The sequence below is a fragment of the Aptenodytes patagonicus genome, chromosome 10, assembly GCF_965638725.1.
Source record: "Aptenodytes patagonicus chromosome 10, bAptPat1.pri.cur, whole genome shotgun sequence".
In the NCBI taxonomy this organism is placed as follows: domain Eukaryota; kingdom Metazoa; phylum Chordata; class Aves; order Sphenisciformes; family Spheniscidae; genus Aptenodytes; species Aptenodytes patagonicus.
In genome coordinates, this window is record NC_134958.1 from 12,594,628 (window position 1) to 12,611,160 (window position 16,533).

Genomic DNA, 16,533 nt, shown 5'->3' on the forward strand with positions numbered 1-16,533 from the left:
CTAAGCTAATGCTAATATACAAGAAGGTACTTCTTTTCTTCGTTTTGTTTGTTTGTTTGTTTGTTTCCTGTTAAGCTCTATGCACATTGTTGCATTTGGTTTGAAAATCCAGCTTTGAAAAAAACCCAAACTGAGCACATCTCTGCTCTCTGGAGTCTCATCGCAAACTTCACAGCAACACACACACAAACATTGGTCAGGCTGGCAGCTGAGACTGCTTGTGCTAGGTGTCAAGGTAGGTCTTTAACAAGAGTATTCCTTATCGAACTGCCTTTCTCTTGATATTTTTGAGGTAAGTCTTTCTATTCATGTACATAAAATATATTCCTACTGGCCCTACAAAATAATTGTCTACTTACATCTCAAATAAGGCTTTCCTGGAAAATAAAATTACTATTGCTGATCAGTCATTGCCCCCATGCACACATGCAGCATTCACGTAACTACTTATGCATTATCCTGCAACATGAAAATCTGCTGCTCTGGAAGCCTGGGGGATCTCTGGGCTCGGCTCGGCTGTCTCACTGCAAAACTCTTGGTTTGCACAGAGGAGTTCAGAGCCAACCCGACCGCCCGGCGGGGTCCCAGCTCCTCCAGCAGCACATCGCCGGGGCTCCCCACGCCCTGACGCGAGCGTGTTGCGGCAGCGAGCCCAGGGGTGCCGTACAGGCTGCCAGCGGCTCGGTACCACCGTGCCAGGGGCTCCGATCCCCGAGGCGAGGGCTGAGCCTGTCTGCGGGGACACGGGCTGGGTCCTCCGAGTGATCTGACGCCTGGTCTGACTCAGAGCCGGGATCAAGCCGCTGCCTCCGAGCTGGAAGGCTCCTCTTACCGGTCCCCTAGACTAGCAGGTTACGCGAGCGATCATGCTTTGAGCAACTGATTGGTGCTGGTTTCGTTCTCTTCTACTTCCATCAGACTGGCGAATGTGCAACAGAATTTTTTTTTTTATATTTAAGAGGCAATCAACTTGCTACTTCCACATTTGCCTAATAAAATTACATACTTAGAATCAATACTATTTCATGCTCAAAATCTACAAGGAACTGCTTAACGGCAAGTATTCTACTTTCTAGGTCAATAAAGATTACCAGGAAAAAAAAAATCATGGTGGCTTAGTCCCAAACTTTACTATGGGCCAACCCCTTGATAATTACTTCACAAACAGCTGCTGAAAAAGAAAACCCAGTTTCAGCTCAATTTAATGACATTTCAGGTAGAATCATCAATGGATAAAGTTGCACTACATGGTAATGCACATCAAATTAAAGGGTGTCATAAATGGCATGCTGTTAAGTGAATTGTGATGAGATGGTTTGTAAAGACGGTCTAGAGAAGCCGACGTGTCTTAGCTTTAGGAAAGGAAGCCAAACCAGGGTTAGTCTGTGCAAACCTGCAGCGTCCCAGGGCAGTAAATGAAGGTCCATCAATTTGCATTGCCTGGCAAATCTGGTGGATTTATCTAACAAAACAGAAGCTGTATAAGGAAAATTAAAGCCTATCTGTGCCAATCAAAGTATTTTATAGCTTGTTAAAAGTGTGGTAAGCTGGGTGTGAGATTTACTGTTGAAACTCAAGTCATTAGCAAAGATCACTGGACATTTGCCAAGATGTTACATTTTAAAAACTGCACAGCATGTGTCTGTGTTGATATTCCTCTACTCAAATACCCTGGGACTGAATATAAAGATGAACATCTCAGTGCTAATTACCAAGCATGATCTGCACAGGTTGCACATGGTGATGGCAGTAAATGAGGTTTCCAGACAGTGAAATGATGTTTCCCTGCTTTCGTTCAGAAAAATGTCCATTTCCATGACAAAGATGTAAAATACATTCCAGCATATTCCTAGTCACCTTGTTCCTAACAATAAAAGGTTTCTTGATGCAGTTGGTAGAAATGTACATCTATAAGTCCTTCTACTTAGCATGTTTTCGTGGTTTATTTTACAGCAAAGCCAGGGTTAGAATACACGCCACGGAGAGTTTTTGCCTCGAGCATGTAGACACCTTCCTGGGGTGACGTACTCCAGTCATGCGTGGAAGAGGTTGTCCTTAGTCCCTGTTACCCATATAAAAATGTCTTTATAAATAACATCATCCAGCAGCAGTTGGCCCAAGCTGATGTTGTGTTGTGTTAGGTCCTTGTGTAAGACAGTCTGAAGTCCTGTCAGCATCCTGCAGCGCAGAAAAGGATTGTCTTCTCTTTTGCTTCCTCAAAGTTTGTATTTGCAGCACAGTGAAGTTCATCCGTTTAAGACTGCTTGTCCCAAGATGGCCCATGCGTCGGGCTGTGCCTTACGGGGAGGAGGTCATAGTGACTAGGAATGTGACTGTTCCTAGGCAGGTCGTATGGATTTTGGAGGTAACTGGCACTCCGACCGCGGGTGTCTTGGACCACGCTGACAGTGGGCTCTGGGGAAGCAAGGAAAACTGGGTTACAGTAACCAGCAGTGCTCCCAAAACTAATAACTACTCACGTATTTTGTCACAAGCACAGAACATCAGCTTCCCAAACCATCTCTTCCCCTTGCAGCTTTACTGGCAGCACATGGGGCAGACCAGGGAGAAAAACAACAAACAGATCCAAGGGCAGGTAGTTCCCAAAGCCCCGCAGATAATGTCTTCAAAAGACCAACACTTCAGCATTTTCAAAATCTTGTGGCTGGGCTTTGCAGCAGTTTAAAACAAGAGCATAAAGAGGGAACTGCAACCCTCCTCTGCCGGGGCTGGAGGAGCAATTCAGTGCCATAGCACACTCACATCCACCACCGTGGCACAGGCCCCCGCCCGGGACTTAGCTGCCCAAATCAACACGCTAATGCACAGGCCTTCTCCCTCCAGCCAGCGCCTCCCTGCACCGCGCCAAGTCCATGCTACTTGTGTCAGGAAAGAAAAAGAAAAAAATCAGCATCTACGATAAAAACACCAATTGTTGGAATAGATCTTCTGCTGCCCACCCCGCTTACCAACTTCATAGATGTTTTTATTGGCTGTCGATGAAGTTGGCATTTCTGAATATGGGGACTCCCTGTGACCAGGCGATTTCATTTCCACGTAGCTGCTCTCGGAGTGTTTGCATGTTAAAATGGGGGGGTCTTTAATGGTGGCATATGGGTTTTCACTGCTGTTCAGAGAACAAGTGCTGGAGCTGCACACAGATTCTTTCATATAATCTGCAAAACAAGAGCGGAGTGGGAGTGTTAGAGTTGTTAGCTTGCTTAGGTTAATTACAACTGAACCTCTGCAGGAAGGGTGGGGGGACATAGGGGGCAGGGGGTAAGGAAGATCCTTGAAGCATCCAGCACAGACACCCGACACTTGTGCTCTGGGTGTGTCCAGCCCATTGCATCCACAACTCACTAGCAGGAAAGAAAGAAAAACCTGCTCGATACCGAAGGTTTTCCTGTAAAAGGTTCTAGTTGTCATTTACTGCAATATTTAATTTGAGGTGGCAATCCTTTCCCTCCCTCCCCCTAATTCCTAAGGAGCTACGTTTTAATCCCGCTCCGCCTGCCCTGCCAGCCCGCAGACCCATGCACATGGCTGTGGTGAGTCGGCTCTGCAGGCAGGACCTTCTGCTGGTACTTGGCCTGCTGGACCAGCTACAGGGTTAGTGTCCCGAGGGCTTTGGTCAACATCAAATGCTGTATATTTGAATGCAAGACATTTCCAGCAGGCTTAGAACTGCCCCAGTGCAGCGTATGCGCGTATGTCCCCTGAGAGTTCCGGTTTCTGGGGCTATCCAGCACAAGGAGAAACCGACTTCTTCATATTCCCTCTGCCATTAAGACTGGGAGGAAGCTTCTCCTGCTAGCGGGGAACGCTTGGGTTTCCGCAGGGGGGACAAGCCTCCATCTGAGCCTCGCTTTTGCTTTGCTTTTTTTTTTCCCCTCCATTGCTGTAGACATCTACTTCTCCTCTCCCCTAGGCTGGAGAAAACAGGAGATGGTGACGGAGGAGGCGCTACATGGGGAGAACAAGGTTGGCATTAGAGTTGCAACCACCAGTCTCCCCTGTCGGTGACCCTGGCTGGGGTATGCCAGCCTGCTGCAAGGTACAGTGCCAGTCTTGCTTTAAAAATAAAAAACAATAGAGAATAAATAGGTCTTAACATTGACATTCAAGAACGTGCCATTGCTGCTGTGTGCATCCTGCTGGGCAGTGCCATTAATTTAGAATTAGAGCGATGCAATGAAAGATGAGGCATTTTCTTGTGCTGGGTTACAGTACAAAGGCAGATCCTGGTATATATGAAATACTCCCGGTGAAATAGCGGGACTTGCAAAATAGCTGCAATCCCAGCTGCCCCCGCTATCTAGTATGGGAGACAAAAAGAGAAATTCAGGTTAAGAAATAGACAGACAACACGATATCGCTTTTCCTTTACAAACCTCGTCTCTGTGCCTATCTGCCCCGTCCTGCTAACTCACTTGTCAGGTCCGCTTCACTCTGTGGTGCAATGCTCCCTCCATCAGCTCTGGGGTTGTGTCTGTGTGTGTGTGTCCATCAGCCCCCGGGCCTGGTGCCCTTTGTCTTGGCTCAGCTAGGGGATAGCGCTGAGCAGGCGTCCAGAGCAAGGTGTCAGGTCACGCCCTGCGGCCTGCAGCAAGCGATTGCATTTGTGTGCTCCAATTTCAGTGATACAAGCAAATCTTGAGAGTCCTCAGCTCTCAGGGTTACTGAAACCAGCTCGGTAGGAAGCTCTACTGCAAAGCAAACCAGCTGGACCATGCTGGGACCATCAGGGGTGTAAGGGCTGGCAGAGGCCCTGGCACCACTGCAATGTTTATTTAGTAATAAAATTAAGAAACTCCTCATCTGACTTCAGCCTGGGTGAGATTAACAATGACTTTGCTTCAAAGTGAAACACGTCTGTTTTGGTACATCACAGGAGACAGGAACCAAAGCAACACAAATAAAATAAAAGCTGGCAGCAGGGTTTGGCCCTCCAGCTTTACCAACCCTATCCTGGTACAGGCAAGTCAGTGAAAAGCTGTCCCGGCCTGTCCTTTTAATGAGCGATGGAGCAACCCTGCAAGACCAAAGGCTTTTGTGCGTGAGTGAGCTCAGTGCTACTAGCTTTTGCTATGTATATATATTAAGGTGCCACACAGTCTAGGATCCATTATTGTTTATAGGTGAGGAGGCAATAGACAAAGACTAACAAATCCTGTAATAAAATAAAAATCTTTAGGCTAAAAATACCTGTGCTATATGGACTGGGCCCCATTCTTCAGTCACTGGGAGGGGTGCACATGGGTAAACTGTGGGCAAGGAGCTGAAAGCTCCTGGTGGTGCTTGAGCCAACACCGGTGCAGGAGCACTCACTGCTTCAGGGACATGGCACTGATGAGGGAGAGAGACTCAGCCCCGAGGCTTTTATGTCATTCTTAGCCAAAGAAAGGCTCAGCTCTACCTGCCAGCAAGTTACAGCTTCTGGTGGCTACTACAAGTACGTAGTGCTCGTTAGGAGAGCCTAGGCAGCTTTTAATAAGCCAGCTCTAAATTTTGGGGTGAGAGGACAGGAAGACTGTCACAAACTTGCTTCTCTGCCTCAAGCCATGCTGCTGAGGAGATGCTCACAGGGGCGAAAGGCAGGAGCTCACAAAAGTGGGCAGCGTGAATAGGTGTGTGCGGCTTTTGGACCGTGCGAGGACGAGAGGGCAAAGCAAGCTCCACGTGTGAGCATGAGGCTGCTGGTGCCCTGGGAGTCCACTACAAAACACTCCCTGTTGGCACCACGGCTGGGAGGGAACAAGTCGAAACAGAGCTGGGTTTAAATTCATAAAATGTAGATTATAAAAGACTGCTGGCTACTGGAGCGAAAAAGGGGGAAGAGTGAGAAGTCCTGCTCCCATTGTGTTGTAGCATGCAGGTAAATAGCTGCGTGGGTCACTGCTGGTTTGTTTATGAAAGTGGGCATATCAGAGCTGGCATAGGCAAAAATCCCAGCACATCATATATTTTATTAAGTCCAGCTCAGCTACTTTTATCTTCCTATGCTAAAATTCACCTGTACTGCTGCTAGCGCTGACACTACCCCCCAGGCAGGTGTCCCTCAAGCTGTAGCCACAGCACCAGACCTTCCCTTCCCAGGGAAGACCAGTGAAATACTCTTGGGCTGTCCAGACTCATTTGGTCTCTCCCAGGAATTGCCTTTTCCCAGAAGATATTGAGAAACAGCACGCCTAAGAGCTGATTCCCACTGATGTAAATGGGAACTCCGTGTCTAGCTAGGGATTAGACCCTTCGCTCTGGATACAATATAATTTATGGAGCACCAGCATATGTTTGGTAACGTGCTATACACCAGGGAGTCATTAGCCCACAAGACACATTATGCACAGGATCGTGGAGAATTTAACTCTAAAGGATGTGGAAGCATCTGAGTTACTATGTTGTTAAGGTAATTTGGGGATAATTAAAAAGTCTGGCATCAATTGTCAAATTTCATTTCATGAATTAACTTAACCCAGAACAAAAGTATTTAGAAATTCTCAGCCCATTCACCCTGCAGGCCACGTGTGAGCTCTGGTGATGCCACCTCATCATCTGTGCGCCCACGGGGTTGGCTCTCGTGGAGGTGCAAAGCTCAGCCGACCGGTGGCACTGCCACCAGCAGTGCTGGTACTCACTGTAAGCATTTGATCAGCTGGACACACTAGAGAAATATGGGGAATATGCTCTAATGTTGAAGTCCCTGTCTTCTGTGTTGCCTGGATACCAATCACCAGACCTTTGAAGGAGGTTTTATTTTTGTTACCAGGGACTGGAAATGTTCTTGTCCCTCCCACAGACTGGGTTCTTCTCTTTTGCCATGAATATCCTCTGGCATACTAATGACAAGCCTTGGTACCTACTGCCACGTTTGAAGTGCTAAGGAAATATGATGTACACAGATAAAACACACTCTCCTACTATTTAATCACATTTATGGGTGACGTTCAGTGTAGTGTGCTTTTCTGGCTGCTTTCATTAACCTGGCTAACCTTCGCTGCTGCTAGGACAGTAATAGCTTACTGCTGCTTTTCAGGTGAGTGTGACACAGTTGCAGGGACACATTCTGTACAACAAAGAAATGACCCACACTGAACCAAGCCCCAAGTCCCTGAGGTAAGTGCATTAGTGTTTCTAACTGCTTGGATTTTGCTGGGTATCGCGCCTGAGGTCATACTATTCCACCAGTGCATCAGCACTCATTTAATAAAAACCCCTAAAAAATAGAAGAGGACTCAGCTGCAAATAAAAGCTTGGAAATGCTGTCACTGAACATCATGCACAGGAAAGAAACTGCTCTGAAAACTTTGTGACTGTTCAACCACTGTCACCATGTGCCATGGGGCTCAGAGCTGGCACCATGGCATCCAGCCCCTCGCTGCCCCGAAGGGTTCCTGCTGCTGCTGCGCCAGCGTAAGGAGCTGTCAGATACCGCTGCGTGAGCTGGGCTCGTCCATGGGTGACCCTGGCAACCGCAAACCAGACATGCTGAACCCCCTGTGCCTCCACTAGCAGCACGGCCACTGCATTTCTAGTGGCAGGTTGCAAAAGGGATGTCCCTCTCCTGGCTGCCCTGCTTTGGGGACAGCCTCCAGCCAGGCCAGTGCTGCACAGGGGCTGTGGAGCTGGGGGCTCTGGTCTCCTCAGAGGAGAACTGGAGGAAGCTGGTGGCAGATCAGGTCCACCACGGCCTGAACTCAGCCTCAAGCCATGGGACCCCATGCCCCGCCCCGGCAGTGCATCCCGTGCAACGCTCTGGGCTGGGGTCAGGAGCACCAAACATGATTTTCAGCTGCAGGGCAGGCTTTCTCCAGTTAGACCTAGCAGATACTGATGGGAAAAGACATCTTTAAAAAGCATAAAAGTATATAAACACAAAGCACCCGCCTGCCAAGTCTTTTTGCTGACAGAATCCAATTGTTCGGGACTGAGAGTTTCTTTTATGTGAATGACCCCGCTTAGCAGATGCTTCCTTCCATCTTTCAGATGAATGTGGCTCGTCAGGGCCAACACAAGACCTGGCAGGGCAAGGAGAGCTGTGCACTGAGCATCAGGGATGTCACCCAGCTCCTTCTGGCAGGGGGTTCATCTGGGACTGAGTGCCCATGCTGCCACCAGAGCCCTGGGGCTGCCTGAACCCAGAAACTGACCTTCAGATGTGACTGTTGGAAACCTTTAGCCATCCAAAGGCAGATGCTTCTGAAAAATCTCAGCTGCTAACTACCTGCATGTTCAGCTACCGAAAATCCCTGGAAAGCCAGGTGTGTTCCTGTGTCCCCGGCACCTTGCCCTTGCCAGCGCCAGCTGTGCCTGTCTGCAGCAGCTGGGCAGCCACAAAGAACACATCAACTTTCCTGACATGGCTTCTAGGCCTGATTTTTCAATTTATAAGGAGATAAACATGTAAAGAAAATGGTTCAGATCCTAAATAATAAACAAAATATGTAGCAGCAGAAAATACATTTCACAGTTCACTGTTACTGTAATTCTTTTTCTCTCGTTCACACTGGTACCCCACTCTCTGTGTGACTGTGTCTGTGGATGGGAATTCCTACTGTGTGTTTATAGCAGCTTTTTAACTTTGTGAACACAGTAATTGAGTTTAATCTTGAAATTAATAGTTCCAAGTAAAAAGAACAACTAACTATACCATAATAAGATTTTTTTTCTGAAAGAGGGAATCATTGAAGTAGCTGAAACCAGTGGATTGAGTCAAATATACATAAATAACCCTTTTAAAATTTTAAATTTAGCTTTATTGAGAAAGACTTGGTCATGGATTATTGGTTTCCTTCAGTGATTCTGTGTAGTAAGGTGGTGTTTTAGCAAATATTATAGCACTTTATTTTGTAAACAGCAGCTACAAAGTGATTAGTGTTCTCTAGGCCTGGCTATAAACTGATCATCATTTTTTTATGTGGACTAGCTTTCAATATTCCTTGTTAGTTCAGATAAAGGTCTTGTTCTGTAACACCTCAGCCATAGCAGACCAGTGGGTGTCTTGAAACCAGCTCTGTGTGAAGGTACCATTTTGACCATTACTCAGCCGATACCAGCTCAAGGACATTACAGAAAGAGGCTGTGCAGTATTTACTTCCTCAGCTGATGGAGGGACATTCCCAGCTGGTGTGTACAGACACAACAGCCTTGAATTCAGATCAAGGACCTCAGCCTGAAACCTGCCTATTCCGAATGAGACAGACTCCTTGCTCCATCTCCTGGACCACAAGTTCAGCGTGCTAAACCCCAGCGCAGTCAATCAGGAACTTGTGGCCACTGCGCCAAGTGGTCTTGTAGTCCATCCATAACTGGAATACTTTCAATGTAAACCTAGAGGACAACTGAAATCTAAAATCATTGGGCTTGTGCTCATGACTCATCTATGATCCCTTTTTAGACCTGCCCTGGAGTCAATGCCCATTAATTGCTTTGTGCCAGCATGACTGGTTAATGTACTGAGTGAGGTCTTTTCTCAAGCTCTGCTATAAATCTCTTTCAGCGAAGGCCACATAGCAGGGTCAGCTTGTTTTCTAGTGGCTTTGTTTAAGCTCAGGATGGCTAAGAGCCTTACGGAGCTGTGACTTAGTAGGCAAATGCACCAGTCTGTCATCAGCAACTGCCACCAGAAAGCCCTTCTAGGATGGCTGATAGTTCCTAAAAGAGCTTCCTCTGGCCAGACAGTTCCACCTGCACCTCCTGTCCCTGCAGCAAAGCCCTCCCTTTTCGTCTTATGCTGCTTTGCCGAGGCAGGAGCCTACGGCTTTGTAAAGACTTGCATCCATAATTTATGGGCCCTAGACATCTGGCTCGGAGTCAAGAGTGCTGCCAGCTGAGCCATGCAGGCATATTTTGTAGGTAATTGCTCTGTCCCTGCATGGCCACTCTCCCGGGTGCTCAGGTCTCCTATCTCACCTCTTCTATGACACCCTCCTCAAACTCTTTGCCAGGGTGACTGCAGGCACTGGATACCATACCTTTGAAGCTTTTTTCCATTATGTATGTGTTCTGACGTCTATCCATCCCACAAGCACCTGCATAAAAATGATATATAATGGAAAACAAATAAATATTGATGTAAATTGGATTGCTTTGACTACTGAGCAGCATACATTCTTTCCTCTAAATTGTACATCAAGGCCCTCATTTAGGGAGGCTCTTAAGCACATCCTCAGCTGTAAGCATGCACTTAGCTTCAGTGGGGATTCTGTGCACGCCTAAAATTATGCATATACTTAAGAGCTTCCCTGGAAGGGAGGGTTTTCCTGAAGCAGGGTACTGCTCATTACCAAGAACAGCTATCCATCAGAACAGAAAAAAAATCATCTGCCGATACGTTCATTACTGAAACACTAGGTTGGATTAGTAAAAGAAGCCTAAAACAGCCTTTCAAATTTGAGTCCGCAGGTTACGTTACATTATTCTGTGACTAATTTTAGGCTTTGTTTCATTTGTGGATAGTAGGTTATTTAATTTACAGACTTAGATTCTAAGGTGTGTACAATCTTTCTAAATTACCTTATATGACCTTGCTTATAAATTTGCACAGTTCAATAACTGACAATAACTGACAATAGTCCCTAAGTGGCTACAGCGGTCTGAAAATGCAGCAACTGAGAGCAGAGAGCTGATGATAGCAAAGGCTTCTGCCTTATGCAACTCCATAAGAACTTGCTGTTCCTTGCAGATGCAGAGATAGAAGGGGATGGGAACCTTTTCCATTTTCACTACTGCAAATTATCCTAGATATCAATCAAAAGGAAAATCAATGTAAGCCTTTAAATCTTTTTAACTATAGAGTCTGATATTTCTTATTGACTAGCAAAATCAACACAAATTTGGTTACTGAGATAGAAATGTCTTTGTGGCTTATGGGATTCCCAATCAAGTAATTAAGTTAGCTGGTAAAAGAGTCCTGCAAACAGCATGTCCCAGAGGTCTCCCAGCTATTTGTCCTTGCATGTCCTCTGGTCTCTACAGAAAAAGCTGTCACCACCATTAACAATGCTGTACCAGTCCTTTCTTCAAAACAGCCTTGTTTTTTTGCTAAATAAGGAAAATCACTAAATTAGATAATAAAGGTGTTACTGGCACATCAAAGACAAAACCCTTTGCTCTGATTCTCAGAGTGTCCATCCCTGAGCACAGGAAAAGGGCTGGCAGTACATGACTGGCTCTCTGTGTTGGGGCTCTTTCCCTTCTGGCCAAGAGTGACCCCCCAAAACCGTTTGGGAACCTTCTGTTCATTTCCCACCACTCATCCTGAGCCACTTCCCAGACTCACCCCCTGAAAGAAGATGCAGAGGGCAAGGCTGACTGGGCAGTTTGGGCATAGCGGGGAAGCTCTTTCACCTCACAGTATTAGCTGTGTGCTTTTTTTTCTCTCCTGTATTCTGCTAGGGCAGAGTCCTGAGTGAAGAGGATGGAGCTAATTCATCCCTTGGCTCACATCCACAGGGCTGGTGCTCCCCTTCCCAGCTGCGGTGCTCTCGAAGGTCATCCCTGGCGGTCACACATCCTCCTGCCAGGGCTGAGCAAGCCTCCAGGGGCAGGAACGCCCAAACAGTATTTGGGCCAGGGTGCCTCCCTGGTGCCTCCCCAATACACAGGGTGCCTCCAGCAAGAAGCAGCTCATGCCACACAGAGCAAGGCTGACATATGAGAAGCTGGTGAGCACACAACTGGGGTTACAGGGTGAAGGGAGCTGTACCCACAAAGAGAGAGCAGTGACAGGGAAGAAAAGGAGACCCAGGCTGACCCATGGAGAGGTGCATTGGACACAGCATTGCTCACGTAGTGCAACAGCAACACTGGAAGAGCATCTGGCTTCAGAAGACGGGGATGAATAACTTTGCTCAGGACCATGATCTAGTCCTCCCCATAACTTTAAAATATTGACCAGCCATGTCAGAGTTGTTAGAAACAAAGCAAGCAGCAAAAGAACCCAGGAGTGATCCTGTAGGATAATGTCCTCATAACTGCTGGGGATTAATGAGATGGTTAGAATAAGGACCATGAAGAATAAGTGACTTATCGAAACAGGGGTTACCCAGGGAATGGTTAGCTGTGCTCACTGCACAGTCCATCCTTGTACAAGAATGTTGCATCTGTTCGAGCATCCTCATCAGATCTTTACAGAAATGTTCCCATTGTGACTGTGAAGACCTGAACAAAGGCTGGAGCCTTGGGGCTGCTGTAAGGATGCAGCAATATCAACCGGCACTTTTGGTGGCTCGGAGGGGAAGGACTCCACCTTCTGAGCGTATTTCGTTAGCTCAGCTCCATGTGAGCTCCTGCCAGTCCTATTGGAAATGTCAGGCACGTCTGGAAGGGCTTCTGCAGCAGCAAAGATCACTGTGCCTGCTCTGAGTAAGCCCAAACTTGCTGTGAGACCCTCTGGGAGGGCAGGCTGCTGTATTAATACAGGGTTTGTCTGAGTGAACCTGACTTCTGGTTCTGAGTCAGGTAACAGGCAGTCCTTGCCCACACTGAGCTGCAAAATAGCACATTGCCATGCTTGAGCTCAATTCTCACTTAGTCCAGTGTACCTGTAGAAAACTAAGAATCCTTCTTATGGGAGGATGGCTAAGAAAAGGTGGGATACACCTGCTAGGAAAGATACAAGTAGGGTTGGTGCTGCCTTGGAAAGGCTACACGACCCCTCAAAGCCCTTCCCAACCTATTCCCTGTAACTCTGCCTTTAGCCTTCTTTTATGTCTGTTATAATTCTGTGGGGTTTATGACCCATTTTTTTGTGTATTCATTGCATTCCCCAGGAGGTGAAATGAATGATGGATACATTATTTTTTAAACTGCAAAAGTAGTTAATGTGGAAAAGCCCTAAACAGGCCAGGATTCTGGCATGTCAGGAAAGTCTACATTTAAGTTTGAAGCTAAATTGTCTGCTGGGGTGAAATCAGAGTCTCGGCTGGAAATATTTTTCCACACCCCTTAGCTTTGAGGAAAATGCAGTCAGCTCTGAATCAAACTTTGTGGCTTTGGTCCTCTGGAATAAATGCAGCTTTGAGTCACTCAAGATGTGCTGCGAATTACACTTTAGTCTCTGCATTGAGGACTGCTGTTAAAAAAACAATACAGATGATAAAACAATTTTTGTCTGCAGCCTGCTGTGCCCAGCACTCAAGCTAATGAGTAGGGGGTTTAGGACTTTTGACTTGCTTGGAATAGGAGCTGGAAGCTGGACTATGCAAATGCTTAACGCAGCCTGGACTAAAGCAAGAGAGATTAGTCATGGGGCAAACAATTCCGGTTCTGCAACAAGAGAGCGAATAGAAAATGCAAAGACAAGCCATTCCTTGAAACTAGTAGGAGGAAGTTGCATTGAACAGGTAGTGACACAGAGTGAAGGTGACAAAGCCGCCTCTTCTTGGCACTACAGAGCCCCCAAACTCTGATCTCAGGCACACGTCCATGAGAATTACTTGCGCAAATGTGCTCATCACTAGACTCCAACTCCATTTAACAGATATGATTATCTCTCTGACAAAGCCTGATATTTGAAGCTCACAAGCAAATGTGCCAGCAGTAAAAATACAGGCTTTGTTCTGCTCCTTGCATTTCCCAGTTGGAAGGAACACAAACCTGGCAACTGAAGTCCTGCAAAATAGGCAAAATACCTGCAGTCTCATAAGATCCACTGTATGTGTATGTACAGTGGCTATATATATGCATAGACATGCATACACATATGTAAGACTCATGTTTTTCTCCACAGTTTCTTCCTGTTAGGCTCAAAGAGAGCCCCATTGATACCAGAGGGAACATACACATTGACTTAGATAGGAGTTACATTGGGTCCTCAGTTAAGACTAATTAGTTTTTCTTAGCATCACTTATAGCAAACAGCCTCTGGCCATCTGATCCGCACTCTTCCCAGGAAGCTGGTGCTGGCAGATTCACTCTCATGCTTCCTTGCTATGTTTGCTCTATCATCTCCTTGATCTGTGCTGCTGTGGCAGTGTGTAGGGCATGCATCTGAAATAAGGACCATGGTGGACCCTGAAACGGGCTGTTCCTTTGGCCCTGAGCCCCTCGGTATGAACAGCCCTTTCTCTGCTCCCTCAGAGAACATCTTTCTTTCTTTCCCTTTCCAAATAAAATGTCTGAGGAATGATTCCTGGCTGAGCAAAGGCCAATGATGCAAACTGTGAGCAATCAAAAGGTGTTTTCCAAAACTGTAAAAGTGCAGCCTGCAAGCATGAGGAGAGCAAAGAGGGGTTAATTAAAGCACTCGTGTCTGTTACCTGTGGGATTGCCTTTATGAGATAATACACAAGCAAACAGAAAGTATATGGTATTTCCAGAAAGCATTCTGTTGATCCTCTTTCAGACACAGATATAGAGATAAATTACTTGGAAGTGAGGAGCTGTGGTGCCAGGCACACAGAAAAGGGCATGATACCACCAATCAACTGCGCAGCAGTGCTCTGCTTCTGCTAGAAACAGTCTCCTGGCTTCTCCTGAGCTGCCAGCCACTGCTCCTGAGTAAGGCAGCATCTTCTCCTTGGGAGTAGCTGCTTCTCCTGCTCTCCTGAGCTGTGAGATCAAAGGGGATTCTAAGCCTGGATTCAGTGGTATTGGGAAGCAAGGTTTTCCCCATAAGAAGAGTCCCTGAATCCTTACATCCAGTCTGAGCACACCTATGACCCTGAAAAGTGATGGTATGCTGCAGTTCAAAATACAGAAGGTGTCAGCCTGGGACAGGTCTGGACAGCATCCAACTTTGAGCACAGTATTTGATCAGAAATGTATTTCATAGGTTAAAAAAGAATTAAGAAAACTCCTTATGATTGCAGGTTTTAGAAGATGAGTGTCTGAGTTAATTTTCACAGGGATATTCTTACAATTTCCTTTCCCCCAACTATAATTCATATTTATGACACTTGCAATTTCTAACAAGCCTACAGACATTTTTGTGAGCCTGATGCTCTTTCCCACCTGGTTGGTCCAAAGAGCCTATCCTTTGGGACCACTGCCTCAGCCGGAGGTGTCGCTGGCTGAACAACCAGGGAGGCGACCAGAAGAGCTGAGGGTTTTCCATCCGTTCCGAATTCTCTTCAATTTCCCTTTAAGTCCTCTTCCGTGCCTCTAGCTCACTTACACATCTGCTTTCTATAATATTTCACGGGGTCAGAACAGAGGAGTTGTCTACTGCTATTTTAACTTTTTTTAACTGAATCCAGCCATGCACAATGCTTGGCTGCTATTCCAACACATGAGCTGGAGCATCTGTGTCATAAAAACTAAGGCTAATAGTGGGATGAGAAGGTGGTACATCTCTAACTTTTCGGTACTTCCATGCATGATGCAGTTTAAAGGTCAAGATCCTCTATGTGACCTTATTAGGCTTCACTTATATTTTAAGTAAGTTTACAATTCAAAATTGAAGTTTTTCACTTCCTTCTGAAATTTGCACATGCAAGTGGCATCTGCAGCTTTCATTGCACAAAAGTGATACCATAAAATGAAAATATTTTACAGTTTCATGTGAAAATGTCCTTGGTCTGAGCAAGAATTCAACATTATGAAAGTTAGCATAAGCAAGCATTAATTTTGGTATTGAAAGGGAAGAAAAAAAAATCTCATTTTTATCAATTAGTGTGAAAAAGACATTTTGAAAGAAACAAAAAAAAAGGGGGAAAAAAGTATCTGGGATGCAAAATGCCATGGAAAAAATTGTGACTTTTGCTGGAAAGCACTTAGCTAAAGTATTTATCACTTCTACATTATTCTTACTGCAAAAGCATCTAGCATCCCTTCTGCTAGCAACATAAACTGCATGACTGCAGGACAAATGTGGCACACAGGGAGTTCAGGACACCACAAGATAAGATAAAAACAAATAAAGCTAGTGAGCAAAGCGGTAAAATGGTAAAAGGAAAATTAACTTGATCTGAGGAGCATTTTCCAGTCCTTTCACCCAATCCTCACCACCCGCAACTCTCCATGTTACATACAGATAAGCACAACAGCGGTTCTGCAGCTTACAATAGAGAAGAAAACATTAATAGTTGATAAAGGTGGAAAAGGCTTTGCATTGAAGCTCGACAGTTTTGTGATTTTCCTGATGCAGGGAAGACTTGATCTTTGGAGCAAGGCATGGTGTGTGACCAAAAGAGCAGTGACAAGATGTGATGCCTGGTGGTGCCTCATGTTAATTCCTTTGCCATGTGAGCTGTGAGATAGTTGACCTTAAAAATCCTATAATATCACTCAGTACTGCACTTTCCCTCATACTGCATATTTTGAGTAAGATATTAGTAATCTCAGTAAAGGAAAGGGCAAATGCTTTCTGCCACTGACAAGCTAAACTCCAAGTGCTTACAAATAGCATCCAAAGCACTAAATCTGGATAGGTTTTGAGATACAAGCTGCTGAAAACCCTGTTAAAACTGAAGCCAGGGAGAATCAACTCAAAAGGGCAATTAGACTTCACTTTTGGCTTGTTTGCACTGGCTGGTGGCTCAAAATTGCCTGAAAAATGGCCACTGTATAATTAACTGGGAGACAACAGGG

At 45.9% G+C, this 16,533-nt stretch overlaps 1 protein-coding gene across 2 annotated transcripts in view; it reads right to left on the minus strand.

Moving 5' to 3' along the window:
* Window positions 1-830: 830 nt before the first annotated feature.
* Window positions 831-16,533, minus strand: part of MEGF11 (multiple EGF like domains 11) — a 217,581-nt gene continuing 201,878 nt past the window's right edge. For both annotated transcript variants that reach the window (XM_076348090.1, XM_076348089.1), the window contains 3 exons: window positions 9,975-10,031; window positions 2,970-3,176; window positions 831-2,415 (listed from right to left, as the gene is read on the minus strand). In XM_076348090.1, coding sequence (XP_076204205.1) covers window positions 2,255-2,415; window positions 2,970-3,176; window positions 9,975-10,031 — 425 coding nt within the window. In that variant the 3' untranslated portion in view covers window positions 831-2,254. The remainder of the gene's footprint in view (window positions 2,416-2,969; window positions 3,177-9,974; window positions 10,032-16,533) is intronic.